Raw genomic sequence first — 20,686 nt, 5'->3', positions numbered from 1 at the left:
ACACAGACCAAAGTACGTATACGTTTATAATTTAATGATTAAATCAACTGTTAAGATTATTGTACTACCTGTAAAACCATGTCAACACAAGAATGCAATACTTTATCAGTTTAAACTTGTCATATCTCAATATATGCTCACCTTAACTTATTTTCATAAATGAATAGGTATATTTGGATATGCTGTAATGTATTGAAGTGTTGCTAAATAATATTAACTCCAGATATGATATTTTATTCACGGTATTAGTTTTTCCTTTCCTATTTCTGTAGCCTCTCCAATTTTAAGATGAAAATTCCCAATTCAAAAGACAAAATCAAAAGCTAAAACACATCAAACGAATGGATAACACATGTCGTATTTCTGACTTATTATTTAACAAAATAACAGCAGAGATAAAGATAACGTTATTGATTTTTTATTGTTCTTTTCATTATCACCTTTGGTAAAAATAAGGGTTCTCATGTTTTCAAATTTCCATAGGAAACCATAGTTTGTTCATAACAAAATATTTATTCATTATTTGTGTTTTATCTTGATTAAGTCCTATATATACAAGAAATGAATATCAACTGTATATGTTACAACACTTCCCTGCGAAATTTGGTATCCAAAGGTCCGAAATATAGTGAGCCTAAATCTATCAATTGGAAAAACAACTTAAAAAAACTGATGGATTCAGTAGAGGATTATGCCAGGCAATTGGCTACACGTGACAAAGAAGACGTAGATACTCTTTCTGAATGGATAAAGGCTATCAGGTTGTTGATACAAATGCAATTTAAAACACTTAATGGTTCTACCAAAACCCACGCTACGTCAATTTGTCAATATTTTCCTAATTCAAAAAAATGTACATAGGTAAACAGGTTTTTATCTGAGCGTTACTGATGGGTCTTTTGAAAACGAAACGGGCTTCTGACGTATTGAATTATAAGCATGGCACCTTTGATATCTATTTACACAACTAGGTCGATGCCACTGCTGGTGAAAGTTTTGTCTCCTATGGTATCACAAGCCCAGTAGTAAGTACTTCGGTGTGGACATGAATATCAATTTTATAGTGTTTTTTTTTTATATAAATTTACTGTTTACAAATGTATGAATTATTAAAAAAAACTAGGACTTTCTTAGCCAAGGCATAGATCACCTTAACTGTATTTGACACTATTGTTTGGAAATGTGAATCCTCATTCAAGCTCTTCAACTTTGTACTTGTTTTGCTCTAACTATTTTGATCCGAGCGTCACTTATGAGTTTTATGAGGACGAAACGTTCGTTTTGCATATTTAATTATAATCTTTGATCTTTTTTATTCTTTTATTTTGCATGAGTCGATGATATTCAAAGCTGTAACTTAACTTCAACTTCGTAGTTTGTTTAGAAGAAAACGATACATGAGGAACTTTTTTTTATTTATAATCAAGCATTAAAAAACAAAAAGAATGTATGAAAAAACAGCAAACAAAAAATCATGCAAAATTATTGCCAAAAAGAATAACTAAATAGGATAATGAGACAGATAAAAGTGTACTATCGAAATTAACGACTAATCAAACACAATAAACATGGTGTAAACTGTAATATCGTGTGATCTTTCAATACCGATTAACATACTGATGGTAGAGTAACGACTCGAATAATATTTTCTAACACCAATCGAAACAAGTGTTGCATAAATAAAAGACAAATTGGTTGATTAGAGTGAGACCAAAAGACACAACAATATGAAGAGTAACAAAAAGACTACAATAAAGGCAACAGTAGTATACCGCTGTTCAAAACTCATAAATCCATGGACAGAAAACAAAATCGGGGTAACAAACTAAAACTGAGGAAAACGCATTAAATATAAGAGGTGAACAACGACACAACATTAAAATGTAACACACATAGAAACGGACTAAGCATTAGACAAAATCCTATGAGAATAACAAATATAACATCAAAACCAAATACATGAATTTGGGATAGATAAGTACCGTGACACGTCTTTTAATGTGAATTCACACTCAAAAATAAGAGAAAACAAACGACACAACGTTAAAATGAAGCACACACAGAAACGAACTATAATATAACAATGGCCATATTCCTGACTTGGTACAGGACATTTTTAAAGGAAAAAATGGTGGGTTGTATACTTATTCTCTCGAATCAACTGGTCTCGCAACATGTTCATGCGTTTCTCTCTTTTTAATCGATTGATGAGAGTTACACATCGAAGTTTTTGCTTTATACCTTCCTATATATTTGCCATTTGCACTGTGGTATGTCGAAGGCCATACGGTGACCTATAGTGGTTAATGTTTGTGTCATTTTGGTCTCTTCTGGAGAGTTGTTCTATTGGCAATCATATCACATCTTATTTTTTATATTGTTAGTTGTCTCATTTCTCACTTTATGCCACATCATCTATTCCCAAAATATGGCGGGATTGAACCTGTATAACGTGCTAAAAAACCTGCATTTTGCCTATCGAGACCGTGGATATTAAAAATTTCACAAAGTAGTAAAAATATTCAAGAAACAAAAATCGTAACATAATTTGAAAGCAGGATGCACAGATGTACGCTATTACAAACCAAATAGCAAGGTGATTGAAGCTGTGGGTTGGACACTGTCGAAATGGAAAGCAAACAAAATAGACACAACACGTCTAGCAAGTTACATGAAATCACATTATACAATTTGATTGAAATCAGCAGTATTTGTTAGAGAACAGTCTAACTTGTATGTTTATTGTCAGATCATCGAAAGGACACGCAATCTTAAAGATATATATATGTGAGCATATCTCGCCTGTAAACTAAGTCTTATGTTGGAAATAGTAAGAAAGTTTGATAGTGTTTTGATATGGGACTAGTGTTTTGATATGGGACCAAAATGTCATTAAATAACCTACCTCTATTTGATATTCTGTTCAATTTTAGTAATGTGTCATTAAGACCATTCTGTAAGTGCTCTACGTTATTCATAATATCCTTTTTCAAAGCTGTTCCATATTTTGACATTGAGTAAATGTATTCGTGAAATGTAATGCGATTGATTTTTGATATACGCCTCCAATGATTTGAGCTTATTATTTGTATCTTCTGTTTTGCTTACCAATGCTATGAAATCTTGTTTTCTACTGTTAATGTCAACGACGGCAACACCTAGCTTACTCGTTTCGGCTTTCAAACTTTTGTATCTGTGCGTCACACGTAGGTCTTGTGTGGACAAAATACACTTCTGGCGTATTAAAATTTTGAACTTGTTGCCTTTTGTTGGCTGTTGTTCGTGTGATTCTTTGTCAATTGTGTTCTCCAATTTATTTATATTGTAGTCCTGTGTTGTCATTTTGATTTTATATTTCACATGGCCATAAAAGTGCGAGGTTTGGCATGCCACAAAACCTGGTTCAACCCACCATTTTTTCCTTTAAAAATGCCCTGTACCAAGTCAGGAATATGGCCATGGTTATATTATAGTTCGTTTCTGTGTGTATTACATTATAACGTTGTGTCGTTTGTTTTCTCTTATTTTTGAGTGTAAATTCACATTGCGATAAGACGTGTCACGGAACTTGTCTATCCCAAATTCATGTATTTGGTTTTGATGTTATATATATATATGTTATATTTGTTATTCTCGTGGGATTTTGTCTATGTGTGTTACATTTTAGTGTTATGTCGTTGTTCTCCTCTTATATTTAATGCGTTTCCCTCGGTTTTAGTTTGTTACCCCGATTTAGTTTTTTGTCCATGGATTTATGAGTTTTGAACAGCGGTATACTACTATTGCCTTTATTTGTCATTTGATTTTTTAATTTCATTTTCTAAATGCAATGTCATATTATCGATTTCCCTTATTTTATTCAAAAGACCAATCATATCTTGCGATCTAACGTTTGCACTGGACAAAGTTGTTTGTATGGAGGTTTCCGTGTTTTGAACTTTAATCTCTAACATGTTTGTCTTATTTTCTAAATTAAAAACAGAATGCAAACCCGTCACACTATTTACTAGCTTCAAGCCAGTCGTGTCCTGTTTTTCTGTGATGGCTTCTGGGGTTGATAGACGTGATTCGAGCTGTGCAAATTGTAATTGCAAAGCATTGAAGTCCTTTCGAAGTAAGTCTAGGTCCTTTTGCAATTGTTCCGTATTGTTTTTTTATACATCCGTAACGTCTGTGTCTTTACAACTACAATTTTTAAAATTGTCTCCTTTGCTGATCAGTTCCTGTTTTTGCTGTTGTACAACGTTTTCCAGCCGTTCACGCGATTTTCGCTCTTCGAAGATGAAAGTCAGAAGGGTTGCAAAATGACCATTTGACATAATATTCTCTGCTTGCGGAGACTTCGTACTGCCATCCAATAACAGTCCATTAGAAGTCACAATACCTAATACCACAACAACAATACTAAGTGGAAACATGGTGTCAGTTCACCAATTTACGATTGGGATATAAACATATCTATTCGATTTTTAAAATAGATTGCGTTATCTACGGGACAATGTACAGTTTAACAGTAATTGGACAACAATGTGGTAATCTTGATTTACAAAATTATGCTTACTAAACTGAACAAATACGAGTACGAAAGTTTTATTTTGACTCAGTGTATATATAACATATAACAATTCCAACATAAGCTCTTTAGAGCAATACACCTATTCCTTTACATAATAAATACTAGTGAAAACCACATCACTAGTTAGGTGATAATTGGTTGGAATTTTGACGGCAACAGTAATGACTTATTATTCCGATTGTGAACTTTTCATTTTTCAAGCAACATGTCGACATGACATTTATACAAATTATATACATTTCTTAGCTAATGTGTTTCTTAAGGTGTGCATAGCTTAGATTTTATTGAAAACTTGGTTGCTGATGAATAAGCTTCGAAACGGCAATTAGACTCTTCACAATGTAAGACTATCATAACTAATGATTGTTTTATTATTTATTGTTCTGTTCGTCTTTTGCGGTTCCTTTGTCTGCAGATATTCATTGTCGTTTTTGGATATTGCATAAAAGGATGCTATATTCCGCGAAAAACGATCTAAGTGATCTGTATCAAGGTATTTTGTATCTTAAACATGCATTGTGGTATAAAGAACAATTGAATCAAACCGTTTTGTCAGTCAGTGATTAAAAGGAATAAATATACAAGGTGTATTGCTGTTTTTAGTCGTCTAACGTAATGTTCATCTTGTCTGTATGATGAACAAATGAGATCCAATGTTCTGAACAGCTATTTCCGGTTCATTTTCTTTAACTGTATTTCCTTTTTGTATAAAAAAAAGAAGGTGTGACATGATTGCAAATTGAGACAACTCTCAACCAGAGACCAAATGACACGGAAATTAGCAACTATAGGTCACTGTACGGCCTTCAACAATAAACTTAAAGCCACACACAGCTTTGATGATGATGAAATTAATTATATATTTAAATGAATAAATACAATTAAGGCTGAGACCTAGGGAAAAAAATATTGCTTTTTGATATCTGTGTCTGTTGTTTCAATGCAAAATCTAGAGTTTTTGTACATTTTCTAAAGAAGAATTTACATTTGTTCTGTTTACATGGTAATGGTGGCAATCCACTTTGGAACATTGCCGGTATTATATTTTCACTAGGTTTGATAAATGCTTGAACGGTAATCAACTGATCGTAGTTAACATCATTTAAATCGGGTACGACAGGCGAGAGTTTCGTCTGCAAAAGACTATTTAATGACGCTCAAATTATAAGGCGAAAAAGACCATATAAAGTACGAAGATATTTTAATTTTCTAATATTTTACCCTGAGTGCATTTATAAAGATCAATTGAAATTGCCGATTCGGAAGTCATTTAGGTGCACACTTGGTCTCATCCTTATTTGACTTTAAATGAATCAATAAATTATAAATATTGAAGGATTAAATAGTTTAGCAAAAGTTCCTTGCATATAAAAAAAAAGTGGTTGCTGTGTTTTTCGTTCATATTTTTGAACATTAATTGGGACGTTAGTTTTCACATCTTTTTAATTGTTTAACATTTGTCATTTCATGGACTTTTATTATAGCTGACTGTGCGGTATTGGTTTTGCGCATTGTTTCAGACCGTTGGGTTACATATAGCTGTTAATTATAGTGTCATTTGGTCTCTTGTTGAGAGTGTTCTCATTTGCAATACTGTCACATCATCGTTTTTATATATTATTCAACGTCGACCACATGGATGGGTTATTATACAACAGGTAGAAGGGTACCGGTGATCGGTATTTTTATTAAATGAAGTTGTATACTATTTATGAGATAATAAAAAAAATGTGTAATGTAATTCTTAAACAGATGCTTAAACACATACTGATTATATTGATATACTTTGATTCCGGCAAAATTCAAAATATGAACCATTATAAAAAATCAAGACGGTAAAACAGGTGTTACAATAACTCAACGATAAAATATCAATCATAAATCTATGTGGTGGAACAAACATTGCGATAAAGATCTTAAACAGCTGATCATGCCGTGATCTCATAATTTGTTAACATTCATCTAAAAATTAACAGCAAGTTAGAGTTCTATAGAAATTTTGTGATTAGGAATAAAAAATGGTAATGAAGGTTATAATGTTAGAGAACTACTATAAGTTAATTAGTACAGATTTCCTAAAACCATATTGATCTTGAAGGTGATGTGATAGTGCGTGAAAGTTCAAGAAACGATAGAGATGCAAAATGGACCGAAATATGTAAATAAGCCAATGGACTTTTTGTCAGTCAATATGCTGATTGTACACGTGGTATCTACTTGTTTCATAAAATGTGATTAAGAATTTGTTGTATCATTTTCTGTTCCTGCAGTTTTTGTAAAAAGTTTGTGAATTTCTAGTAAGAATGTTTTTACATGTTTTCTTTGTGAGACCTGTAACAGTTGATTGTACGGTATGGGTTTATTTTTTTAAAGCTGTACGCTGACCTTTTGCTTAGATTTCAACCGTGTCATCTGAACTCTGATTGGTCCTTGTCTCAATGGAAATTATGTCTCATCGTTTTAAAAAGAAAACATGATCATCACTCTAAGAATCCACTCCAAATGTCTCTTTTTTTTCTACATCAATAACCTATAGTTTTCACTATTTCAATAATTTCTTTTTTTATTAACAGGGCAGTAGAAAAAAAACTTACTAAAAGCTATTATCTTATATGCAGGATAATGTGTCTCCCGTCATCTTTTTCTCCTTTTAACCACTATTCTCACAACTATAGACAGTGTATTACTTACAAACACATTTCATATACCTTTTCAATATATGTTTGAATGTTCTATGCATAAAATAGTACATTGTGGTTTGATATTGCAATGTAAACACAATTCGAAAAATGTCAAAAGAATGTATTTCTGCAGTTTTAAAGCTAAATTCAAGACTACCTTGCTCATTGTTCATTTTTTTTTAAGTACGACCTAATGTTTTAATTCTTTATATTAATATAATTTTAAATTTTAGATATGTAAGTATGCTATCCTTCACGATGAATTTTTGTTTACACATCGTTGTCAATAAATGGAATTGTATGCGTGTGTCATACAAGTAAGAAGTTTAGATAAGTAAAAAATTAGGTCCAATTCACCGTTTTCAACAAACGAAACTGGCTGTACCAAGTCAGGCATATGGCAATTGTTATCCTTTCGTTTGTTGTGTTTTATATTTTGATTTTGCTATTTGCTTAGGGACTTTCCGTTTGGAATTTTCATCCATATCCAACTAAGTTAGACATCACGTGACTTTTGTGACGTATTATAGCCGCCATTTTGTATTACATTTCCCCATATAAAATGCATGGATGCTTCGATAAAGTTTAATTTTCTCATAAACCTGACCCGTTTTCTAACTTTTGCAAATCAATCCTTGATATTCAAACATATTTCTATCAAACAATGTTGGTCCTAACAGTTTAATTTTTGATTAAAGTCTACCACTTTAGAATTGTAAAAACATGCACTTTTCTCGTCATTTCTCCGTTGCCTCCATGATAAATTACCGATACCCATGTCTACTTGTACAACAACTAAAGAAATTCCGTACATAAAAAACAAACTTTGCAAATCGATTAAGTATATTAAAACATATATCTGGCGAAGAATACTACTTAAACAATTAAATTTCAAGTCAGAGTCAAGTCAAACATCGATTTAAAAAAGGGAATTTTTCGGGATTTTTCAAAATGGCGGATGATGTGATATTCGGATGCTGTATATGGAAATGTTGCATCAAGTCAAGGATTTGTATAGTTAGACTTTCCTAGAAGTTATATGAATACTTTCATGCAGAATCTCTGATGTTTCTGTTCTTTTCTTTATTCTTGATAAAAAAAAAATATTTTTTTGACAGATATCCTGGATATACTGTTACCAGAAAATAGTTTACAATAAAAATTTTCTCTTCATTTTTTAAAAGTGTTTTTCTGTATATTTTATCTTTCTTTAGAAATATATTTATACATTCCTTTTAGAAAAAAAAATGTTTTCATCCCAAGAGAAAAAAAACCCTATGCCCAACAATTATTATATATATAGATTATAAATATTCTATGCCTTTACAATTTCATCCCTTTACAGAACAGGTGAACTCTGACTTGGGTTATAATGTTACATAACAATATATTGTCAGGTAGACGTGTAAACCAAAAGCAACCAGGTGACATTAAATTTTGCGATATACAAAACTTTTCATAAATTTACAAATAAACTTTCTCTTAATTTCCCGTGTCAAATCAGAAGAAGTATCTTTCATAATAAACTTTAAGAAAATATGAATATTATGAAAATGTCTTTAAAAAAATAATTTTGCTTAAAAGATATTCAAATAGTTATGTTTCCATAATTATTTTAAAGAAATATTATGATTCAAATTTTAAATGGATTTTTTTTTATTTTATAGGAAATTCAGCGAGATTTCATTGCATACATATTTTTTTTTTTAATTCAATATTTTAAGCTAAATCCAGGCATTCAATGAATCGATATAAAGTTTAACATTTGTAAAAAATATTTTATTGTATACATTTCAACAAAGACGTATAATACGATTGCTCTGATTTCAACAATATTGTATACCCTATAATATCTATCGACAGAATTATCGGTCCTGAATAGGACTTATTTAGTTGGGTATGGGAGTTCAGTATTTTTGTTATAATACTGTTTATTGTGATCTAAATGTCTTTACTTTTCATTCGGCTAAATCTTACACTCACACAGAGTACATGGTTATGAAGACTGTTCCTAATAATCTGTACATAATGTAAAACATATTATTTAGACTTTGAATCAACGGATGTGAAGCAAGCAACAATCAACCGATCCCCTAGCTAAAACACATGCAATTACTAGATAAACAATTACAATAAATTTATTATTTATCAATTTGGTCGTTAAAAAAATATAAAGGAAAATTATCAACATTTTATGATAATGATATACGTAGTTTAACTGTTTACATATTTGTAAAATTTGACAAAGATTTTTCGAAAATGTCTGATCCATTTGTCTATTTGAACAATTAGTTATGTTTAAGCTATAACAACTTCATAACTAATATAGTATTTATTTATAATTACACGAGACAGCTTAGGTATATTTTCAAAGCTGGAAAATTAAATTGGCGAGAGGAATAACTAAACACTAGTGAAAGAAAATTAAAAATACAGATATCTGTATTATTTGTAATAAAACAATTTGTCTCTAGCAGCGTGTATTCTAAAATCTCATTTTATGTAGTCTGTTCCTCCAAATAAAGCTACTGTCATCTTTTATAATAAAATAAAAAACTATATTGAAGCAACTATAAATTACAAAATGAAGAAAGCGCAATAACTCCAATTTGTATTTACATATATGTAGTCGAGAGCCCAGATAGCGTATTAATTATTTTTCTGATAATGTAATGGATATTCAATATTACTTTGTTTTGTATCAGCATTTTGTAACATTCAATGTTACTAATTGTAAAGCATCGGGTGGTTTTCTTTCAAAATCAATACCTCTTCGTTTATGTTCGAAGCCATAAACATATGGTGAACACGAAATGTGTTGTCAATACAATAACTACTTTGTACGACTTATAGGTTGAAAGCGGACCCGATGTGTGGATGTGCGACGATTGGCCATATGAGTGAATGTAAAAACCCTACGTCATATGTGTTCGCATGATGGGCACGAATATATGTTATTAGGGTTGGACATATAAACATTAATTATTTGACGATGATAGTGTTAAGTGAAGGTCGGAATCATGTACCACTGTTCTTGATTCATCGTCATTAGGTGCTTCATCTATTTGCGAAATATTAAAATCTTAATCAAAATTAAATATTCCAAACCATGAAAGTTGTCCTAGTGTATTAGTCTAAGATAAATTAAATATATTATACAAAAATTACAAAGCAAAAATACAAGTGTTTATTTTCAAATCAAGGATTGTTTATGGCACAACAAAAGAGAGGAGGAAAACTAAAGACTGAGCCACATGAAACTCAACAAAAAACAAAGGTTAGTGTGTAACCCAGATTTGTTTTCTCTTAATCGATTAAAAACTTTGAAACAGGGGTATACTACTGTTGCCTTTATCTATAATAGAAATCTAGTATCATGCAGCCATTGTACTGCAAATTAAATTTATTTCATGGATATTGAATTTGATTTTTTATAAAGAGGTTTACTGGTAAGAAACAGAGCCATCTGTGAGAAAAATTGATAACTTCCGCCATGTATCATCCAAATGTTCAGGATCATTAGGCCATTGAACAAGATAAGCATAATTCCAAATGAAGGAGAACTCTACTGGAATATCAGTTATTGTTATATCTTTTGTGATGACTATAATACGCTCAAGATTTTTTGTTATCTTCTCATATTTTGCTCTGTCGAGTTCAAACAAGCAATCATGGGAGGACTTAAATTCAGGCGTGATGACAAATATAATACATCGGCTTTTTTTTATACTCGCTGCCTCGATATCTGCTAGGCTCGTGCCACTTAAAAAATCTCGATCTTTTATGCACATTGCCAGTCCCCACTCATCCTCAAGTTTTGGTATTAACACATCTTTAATCCAAACAACAACCTCTCCTTCATATGACACATAAACATCATATTGATAACTCTTCCGGACTTTACGTTCCACTGTACGGTGAATTATTCCATAGACCGAGAATAAAATCTTCCATCTCTTACTGTACACCACAAGCAGCAGTGATATCGTGACAAATGTAGATAATAGTGATGACGCCAAAGTTAACCACATTGTACTCTCACAGTCCGCAAACAAGTCGTTTAAAGAATTGTAAGCAATAAGTGTATCAATAACTGTTCCATTTGATAACTTACATATATATGATCGGCTGTCAAGATTAACCTTGGTTGTTTGAATCCACCTTATGAAGTCAATAGTATCACAGTTGCATTCAAATGCATTACCATCGAGATTTAATGTCATTCCATGAAGTTCTTGCATCCGATCTGCCCAGTGTGTAAGAGTAGAACTTACACGTGTGAGTAGATTGTTTCTAACATCAAGTGTGTTTATATAAGAGTGACCAGTTAATTGGATCGGAACAGACGGAAGTAGGTTTTGGCTTAAGTACAGATAGGTCAAATTCGTCATTGGCTTTAACAGCTCATCTGTAAAATACCAAATGTCATTTTGGGATATATCTAATGACACCACAGATGCTAGATATTTGAAAAACCGATCACCGTACTTTCTTATCCCATTATTTATGTGCGCGTTTTTCAGAACAATATTTTTCAAACTGCTATTTTGGAGTTTTTTTAATTCATGCCAAGCAAAATCGTACCTCGTCCCGGCAGAAATAAAAGTCTTAAGTTGAATATAAGGAATAGACATGAACAAAGTTGTATTGGAATAAGATATATCTAGAAATGTAAGGTTGTTATTTTCCGGAACTATCAACCATACTGCAGGTACGGTATTTAGTACTGTATAACTAATGTCTAATTTTTCCAGTGATGTTGGTAAAAATACGTAACTTGCATCAGCACTTAATAAACTCATGTTTGGAGTTACTGATTTCTTCATATTATAGTTAACAGCGTTAAATGAATAATCTAAATATTTCAATCGTATAGCTTTTTTGAAAAACAAATTTATCTCATCACGCTTTTCCAAGTTATAAAGAACAAACCTGTTTCCTTTGAATGAAAGATGACGTAAACATTTTGGGTGATCAAAAGAGAACAAAGATCCAAGTTCGTAATCAACTATTCCATTCTCTGATAAATCTAGATTTTCTACGCATATTGTTTTCAGATGCTTGATTATATCGGATGTAATTGTTAAAGAGAAAGGGAGGTCAATGAAATCTCTCATTGGGTAACTTACACGACCAAAATTTATTGTCGTTATGTTTGCGTAACGGTATGGGTTCAAAAGTTGCAATGCTGGCTTCAAATGCATAAATGTTCCAAAAAAATCTATAACACGAAGATTTGGAAACGGAAGCAAAGCATCAATTTCAGTAGTCACAAAGTATAACAAACAATTTCTGAGATTAAGAACTTCTACAGAGGAGGAAAATCTCTGGAACGTTTTATTCTCTAGACGTTTTAGATAACAAGATTGAAAATGTAATTCTTTCAGATTATTTAATCGACTGAATCCACTTCCGAATTGAGACAAGGGCATCATGTCAATTGCTAGGAAAGACAACTCTCTCAGAACACTAATTGCATGATCGGGATAATTATAACCTGTACCATTATCTGATTGATTCATATTATAACTTATATCCAATGCCGTTAAATTTTGAATTGGAAGAAATAACTCTGCTGAATAATCCTGAGATAAATCAAGCATATTGTGAGACATGTTCAGCACAGAAAGTTTGCCTAATCCTTGAAAAGTTTTGTTTGATAAAGAATTCAGTTTATTATTTGTCAAGTTGAGTACTTGAAGATCTGAAAAATTCCCAAAAGCATTTGTGTCAATTTTACTTAAATCATTTGAACTCAGATCTAATACGTTGATATGACTCGGTATATTTTGAGGTATAGTCGTCAGTCCACTGTTATTACAATAAGCTATCGTGACTTTCTTAATAAAATCGTATTGTATATCGCATTGAAATACTCTTGGTAATTCAGCACACTGAATAAAAATACACATTACTGAATAAACTATAAATCTCGTCATATTTTTCTCTTAATATCAGAGACAGTTAAACTGTTCTTGTTAATTATTAATATCGTTGTTACAACTCGCATTTTATATCCAACAAATACAGTTCAATAAATGAATGTAGTTAAATCAATATTCATTAAGGTTCAGCTATTCATTCGCCTAAATTTAAAGTTCAAGTTATAGAACTTCCTTATTTTAACTCGTTTACATGGTTCCCCTATTCTCTAAATAAGGCGAAAGAAACCGTAGATAATTTGAACTCGTAAATCGAAAACAAACTGAAAATTACCATACACAGATCATAACATAGAGAACGTAAAACTGAGGAACATGAATCAGACCTCAGAACCAGCGATAATCACCTGTATTCTGGTATTCATGTACTTCCTCTCATGTTGTGCGGCTCATGGTCAGTTTAATATTGATATTACTTACTTTTTTTAAAAATGTGAACAGGGTTTGATACTCGTAAATGCGATCTTATAGAATGAAAAAAAAAACGATTTGCGGTATGACTGCCAATGAGTCAACTTTCACAAGAGACCAACATGACACAGAAACCAACAACTACAAATCACTGTACGGCCTTCAACAATAAACAAAGAATATGCTGCATTGTCAGCTATAAACAGTCCTAGAAATGACAACTGTAAAACAATCTTGTCTATCCGCCTCAATTTATCAATGAAATACACTCGTCTCTATTCTTACACCAAAAACAACCATCATGACATGTATCAGACGTAAAAGAAGAGTCTATCTAAATCATCAGTTCGGAATCCCTTGTTGGGTCGCTTGATATTTTTGCTAATAAAATATCAAGAAATCAAGACCAAAAAATCATTATTGTATATATATGACTCTCAGGTATTCAGGATATGTGGTTTGGGTGCATGTGGCAACTGTTGTGTTTCGCATGTCAGTACAAAAACAGTGATACATCCTGTTAGGAAGGTCACATTAGAGAGAAGATAAAAAATCAGACATGAGTGTGGCAAATTCAAATTAAGCGCTATACAATATGACAACGATTAAGAGTTGTTTTTACAAATGTTAATCAATAAAAAGTTTCAAGAAATCTCGAAAACTATGTCTTTATAAGTGAAAAACAATTTCTGGATACTATCTTATAAGCATAAACCCAACAGTAGTATACCGCTGTTCGAAAGTCATAAATGATAGAGAGAAAACAAATCCTGATTACAAACTAAAAATGAGGGAAATACATCAAATATCAGGGGAAAACAACAAATCAACAAAAACACTTAACTGGACCAAAACACCAAACGACAATGCAACACACACAGAAAAGAACTGTAAGATAACAATTGCCATTTTTCTGACTTGGTACATGGTATTTCATGAAAACAAAGGTGGGTTGAGCCCGGTTTTGTAGCTAGCCAGACTTCTCGCTGTTATTGCAATGTTAAAGATAACACTAAAATGACAATATTACATGACAGGACAACAATGCAAATAAATGTAAGAACATAAACAAGCTGATGTCAAAGTGTTTTGCAAATCCAAGATAGTTGTTTTAGATTTATGAGTTTGATTGTCCTTTTGGTATCTTTCGTCCCTCTTTTAAAGAAATTTATCAACATTTTTTTAAATTTTAAGCATAGGGTGAATGTTATGTTAACTGTTAGAAAAACTACCTTCATTTTTAAGGGGTAAAATGAATAAACAGAATCTTTCTTTACAATAATTAATTATAGATACTATCTTATGATCATGAATAATGTTTTGTCCAAGGTTGGTGCAAATCCAGGATAATTTGGAAAAAAAAATTAAAATTTCAAAAAGTGATATTTGTGGCCGCCGTTGTCGACAACGAAATGTAAGGTCACTATGTCTCGTTTATTCGACAAAAGTCACCTGCTCGACAAAAAGTGATAAACAGGATTTTTATTTTATAAAATTTACTTCTGGATACTTTGTGATGTTGACAAACTAGCTTCTGGTACACATCCAGGATAGTTTCAGAAAGTTGTTAAAATTTTATGAAATTAAACCATAGAATGAATGTTATGAAAAAAAAAGTCCATTTATAAGTAAAAACGGATACAAAGGATTTTTTCTAACAAAAGTCGCAGACACGAAAAACAGTTACAATGTATAATGTGAGACCCAAACTTTCTTATCGAAACCCTTTTTCTTTATAAAAGTTATACAAAACAATTTCCTTTTTGCTTTTTGTTTATTTGTAAATCGTTTATAAATAAGTAGAAGCTTTCAACAGAAAGAAAATTGTGATGATTGAATAGAAACATGAGACTTAAGATACTAAGGAAATATTTAGAAATAAAAAAAAACTGAAAGGAACTAACAACGTCATCGGAGTTGTTAACTACAGTTTCTGATTAAACTTTTCTCTTTATCAAGTTTTTAATTTCTTTACAAACAGGTTTATGATATTTTTAGTAATTAAAGATTTACATTGAAAAGTGAAAGGTACAATTACAAAATCTGATATTAAAAGTTTACCTATGCAAATATTTGACTGTCAACTTCCTGATATTTGATACCTAATATTCGATACCTGAACTTGTCACCACCCTCTATTGTTAATGTGTTACGGACATAAAGATTGTGTCACCTTTTCAGAGTTATTTAAGATTCTTCAAAAGAATGGTAAAGAAATAAGGAAGAACACCACATGAATGAAAAAAGAAATGTCGTCATGCATGACATAACACAAATCGCATATATCATTTCCACATGATATCAATTGTGATAATTGGTAACATTTCTATATCACATTATTCCTTCTTTACTGTGTATAGTATTAGTTTGTAAATTTAGTTAATCTGGTTCATTACTGAATTTTAAGCTTAAGATCTACTAAACATGGTCATAAATATTGCAAATCGATTGAGCAAATATTTATCTTTGGTATTATAGTTTGTTATGTGTGATACTTATACTCATCTTTGTTGAAATTAATGTTTTTTTTCATACCATGAATCTGATGAATATTTCTTAATAATAATTTTATACACAATATTATACACCAATGTCTTATCCGTAACTAGACTGAAACTTAATTTACATCTTTTGTTTTATTTATTTAACAGGTTAATGAACAGAATGTTACACGATTCCGTTGAAACAGACCCTTACTTGCCAAGTAAGATCATTTATTTAAAATGAAATATTGAAACGTCGGGTACTAAATCATACAAATTTAAACTACTTTGATAAATCCTTGGGTTTCAAATACCAGTAACCATTTTCACCCAATCTTAAGTATAAATGTATCGTAAGTCATAAATATTCCTTAACATTTCAACAAATTATTTTATTCGTAAGATTAATTTTACACTTCAGATTTTTTGTGAAAAGGTTTACAGGCTTTCAGCGTCCCGGATAAATATAAATCGAAAAAAGCGCTTGTGACGCATTAAATCTACAACATGTCATTTTGATTTTTTAAAACAAATGATTGAGCTGGTTCATGATCATAGTTGACCTGGAGTGGTGATTGGGGTTTCGATGAGTTTACATTTCTCCAATAGGGAACTTAGTACTATCTGTTTGTATGTATGATGCCGTTTTGATTTATTTCCCGCTCAGAATTTGTGTTGTTTTCGTCATTTAATGGTATACTACTGTTGCCCTTCTCTGCGTATTAAAGAGCTATGTATTAGGAGGAATAAAAAAATACGTTTTATGATTTTTTGGCAATTTTTGCTGACATAGGCAAACAGTTTTGTATTAAAAGATGAAATTACAAAAATACCAGATCTCCAAGGGAAATTCGAAACGGAAAGTCCCAAGTTTATAAAATGGAAAGATCAAAAGCTTAAGCACAAAGGTAATATATCAGATCTTTTATTCTTTTTATTCATACGAGCGAAACATGATACACATATCGGTTAATAAAAAGGGAAGATTTCACTTTCAACGTCCCTATGTTCATTTAGTTGCTGTGTCACACTGTATAGTTCATTTTGTTATGTACATTGAATAACTGTTAACACCGGATTTACCGACTGGGGGAAATTTAGGATGAATTTCATATTGCAAAATTCATATATTTGAAACCGTATGCATTTTTTTCAAAAAAGATTAACTGATAAGAAGTTCAGGTATAGCATTCATACTACTCCTCCTTTTTATATATTAAACCACGCATGAACAATGATGAATTATCAGTTTCATTTCACGTTTGGTTTTTCTTTTGTTTTTTTCTTCATTTTATTTACTAGTAGTTGTTTCTTCTATAACTATAAATCATTTATTTTATTTTAATTTTATTATTCCCTCTTTTGATAATTTAACAATTATGTCTATTTATTTAGCATTAATCGGTATCTCAACATCCCAACCATATTTCTAGCAGGAAGTGTATATGATACAATCGAAGTCTTTTTTAAATACTGTTATTGATGTGAATTACTAGTACTCGGGAAATATATATCGCGTTTAATTATCCTATAAGTCAATGCAAGTACTAATAGTTCGAATGACGTGTATATAACACAATATTCGTATGTTTTCAAATCGCAATTGATATTTATAACAGTCGTGCCCGAAAACAATGATAGTATGTATCCTTTTTTGTTCTAAGGGTAACACCATCAAATTCGTAAGTTATTTACCATTAAATGTAAGAAATTGTAAATATCTATCTGTATTTAAGAATCATATGATTTAGTTTATTTATACATTTTTGATGGATGTCGAAAAGGTCAAATTCGTCACGCATGACTAAGAATGAATAGTACTTCTTTAAACTGTCACTTCTTTCCAATAAACATTTTTTTAACAGTTTGTTCATTATATTCTGACATAAGAGAAAACATGATAATATCCTTCGGCATCCTAGAATTAACGATACCAAGAGACACCGAATAACTATTAAATGGCTCTAATATGATTTCAAATGAAGAAACCATTAGTTTATTTCTCATGGTACAAAGGTTCATTATTAAATCTAAAGGTTTATAAACTAATTATTCACACAATAAACCTGTAAGCATTTCTTCATATAAGTTGCATTTTTTTCTTTTTTCTTTCCAGTTTATTACGTCAATTATTATCAATATTTGCAGAATGTAAAATGTAAAATCACAAAAATATTGAACTACGGAAAATCCCTAATCAAATGGCAAAATCAAAAGCTCAAACACACCAAACAAATGGATAACAACGGTCATATTCCTGACTTGGTACAAGCATTTTCTGGTGTACACAATACAACAGATGGAAGGTTTTAACGACATTGCCTGCCTATACAGCCCTTGTACCGTCGGTAAAAGTGTAAAAAATGTTGAATTGAGCATTGTTTTATAGCTAGCTTAACCTATCACTTGTATGACAGTCGCATCAAATTCCATTATATTGACAACAATGCGTGAACAACACAAACCGACATACAGTACTTGCAACCTTAGGCGTTACTGTTTTAGCGTTCAATCAGCGGTCATCGATCAGTCACCTATCAGTCAAGTTCGCGTAAAACTCACGTCATCAATCCGTCAGACTTATAGTAAAAGTAATTGACTGATCGGACTGATCGGACTGATAGTACCGATTGACCTTACTGACGGATTGAACTTTAATACGTCACATGATAAACTAATACAAATTACGGAATCTTAGTTTCGTTTAATCTAATTAAAATGGCGACCCGTGAAATACGAACGTTCAAGTACAACTAATAAATTTTTTATTAATTATTTAGCAAAGTTTTATGAATTGAAATGAAAAGAAATGTACAGATAAAATCTACATTAAAATATCATCATTAAAGAATGGTCTTTTTCATTATTATATTTTCAAACCCGGCGAGTTCTTAAATGGTATCTATATCGCGATTTTGATTTTATTATTTTCCAAAAATACTCCAGAAAACGAAATGAAGGGATCAGTTATTGAAAATTTTAGCCTATTATTTTCAATATTTTAAATTTTAGTATTCTTATAATCATAAAATTCAGTAAAAAAACTCACAATCACGGCCTTTCTATATTCTTGTCACAATAGAAGCCAAAAAATAACAAATTACAAAATATGCTGTTTTTTTTAACAAGAAATATGAATAATTTTGAACAATGCAAACAACATTACATTATATTTTACTGATAGTCTTTTTTGCCTTATTAAAAAGTAACCATTCCTAAACAATAAAAAGTACAAAAATCCAAAGGCAGTCAATATATTCCATGAAAATGAAGAATAATTTCATGTTTATTTAACAAACAAAAAACGTTAACTTTAAGCAAATTTATTCTTGAATTATTCACATTTTGTACAAAGTACATATGAAATATATTTATAACAACTCATTGCAATTGAAGTTACAATATTTTCAAATATGAGAAGGAATATTTGCATTTTAGGCAACGCGTACAAAAATTTAATATCTTTTTCCTTTAAGTAAACATAATTTATGAAGAACAACCAATCCTGATGAACAAAAAGTATTGAAATCATATGGCGGTTAATAATTTGTATCAAAATAAAGCAATAACTGCATTCTTATTCCACCAAAAAAAAGTTTAAGTATTTTAATTCTTATTATATCCTATTCGAATTAAAAGACTTGTCTTGAGATGTTAAAAATAACTGATTTTCAATAAAATAGTACTATCTTTAATAAAATCAAGAATAGTTTTGGTAATTTTAAACAATTGAGAACAAAATTTTAGCATGATTTTTCTGACATTCTTTTAATTCTATGACAAACAGCCTACTCTAAACTATAAAAAATACAAAAATCCAATGGCGGTCAATAATTTCAGTAAAATATAGAAATATTTGCATTTTAGGCAAGACGTACAAAAATTTAGTATCTTTTTCCTTAAAGTAAACATATTTTATGAAAAACAACCAATCCTGTTGAAAAATTGTACTGAAATCATATGGTGGTTAATAATAAGTATGAAAATAAAGCAATAACTGCATTCTTATTACACAAAAACTGAAAATGATTTAGAACTCAAGCTAGCTAAATTACTTGAAAATTATGAAATAGACCCCTCAGAATTATTAAATTCAGAAATTAAAATTTTAGAAAATGAACTTGTTCAACACAGAGAGAAAATAGTAACAGGTATTATGGCAAGAGCAAAGGCAAGATGGGTAGCAGAAGGTGAAAAATGTACTAACTATTTTTGTAATCTTGAAAAAAGAAATTATAATGAAAAGATAATTCCAAAATTAATTAATGATAATGGGGAGGAAATTTTCAACCAAAGTGAAATTTTAGAAGAACAAAAATCATTTTATGAAAAACTGTACTCCTCAACAAATCCTATTCTTCATCAAGAACATAAAAATCTATTTTTTGATGAAAATAATCCTTTTATCCGCAAACTTTCTGATGAACAGAGGTTACAGGCAGAGGGTAATTTGAATACTAATGAATGCTTAAAAACATTGAAAAATATGAAAAATGGTAAATCTCCAGGGATGGATGGATTTACAACAGAATTTTATAAATTTTTTTGGATAGACCTCCATGAGTTTATTATAAAATCTTTTAATTATAGCTT

General features: G+C 30.7%; 1 protein-coding gene across 1 annotated transcript; it reads right to left on the bottom strand.

The window, feature by feature from the left end:
* Positions 1-10,700: 10,700 nt before the first annotated feature.
* Positions 10,701-12,872, bottom strand: LOC139482598 (toll-like receptor 4). The gene has a single exon (XM_071266510.1). It carries the CDS (start codon positions 12,870-12,872, stop codon positions 10,701-10,703), a length of 2,172 nt encoding a protein of 723 aa, XP_071122611.1.
* Between the last annotated feature and the right edge of the window lie 7,814 nt (positions 12,873-20,686).

Source organism: Mytilus edulis, chromosome 7 (assembly GCF_963676685.1).
Source record: "Mytilus edulis chromosome 7, xbMytEdul2.2, whole genome shotgun sequence".
In the NCBI taxonomy this organism is placed as follows: Eukaryota; Metazoa; Mollusca; class Bivalvia; order Mytilida; family Mytilidae; genus Mytilus; species Mytilus edulis.
Note: the sequence above shows the minus strand (reverse complement) of the source record. Positions and strands in the feature narration are given on the sequence as shown.

What these genes read in the sequence shown, in the direction of transcription:
- LOC139482598 (XM_071266510.1), bottom strand. Translation starts at nt 12,872, where the DNA reads ATGTCTCACAATATGCTTGATTTATCTCAGGATTATTCAGCAGAGTTA.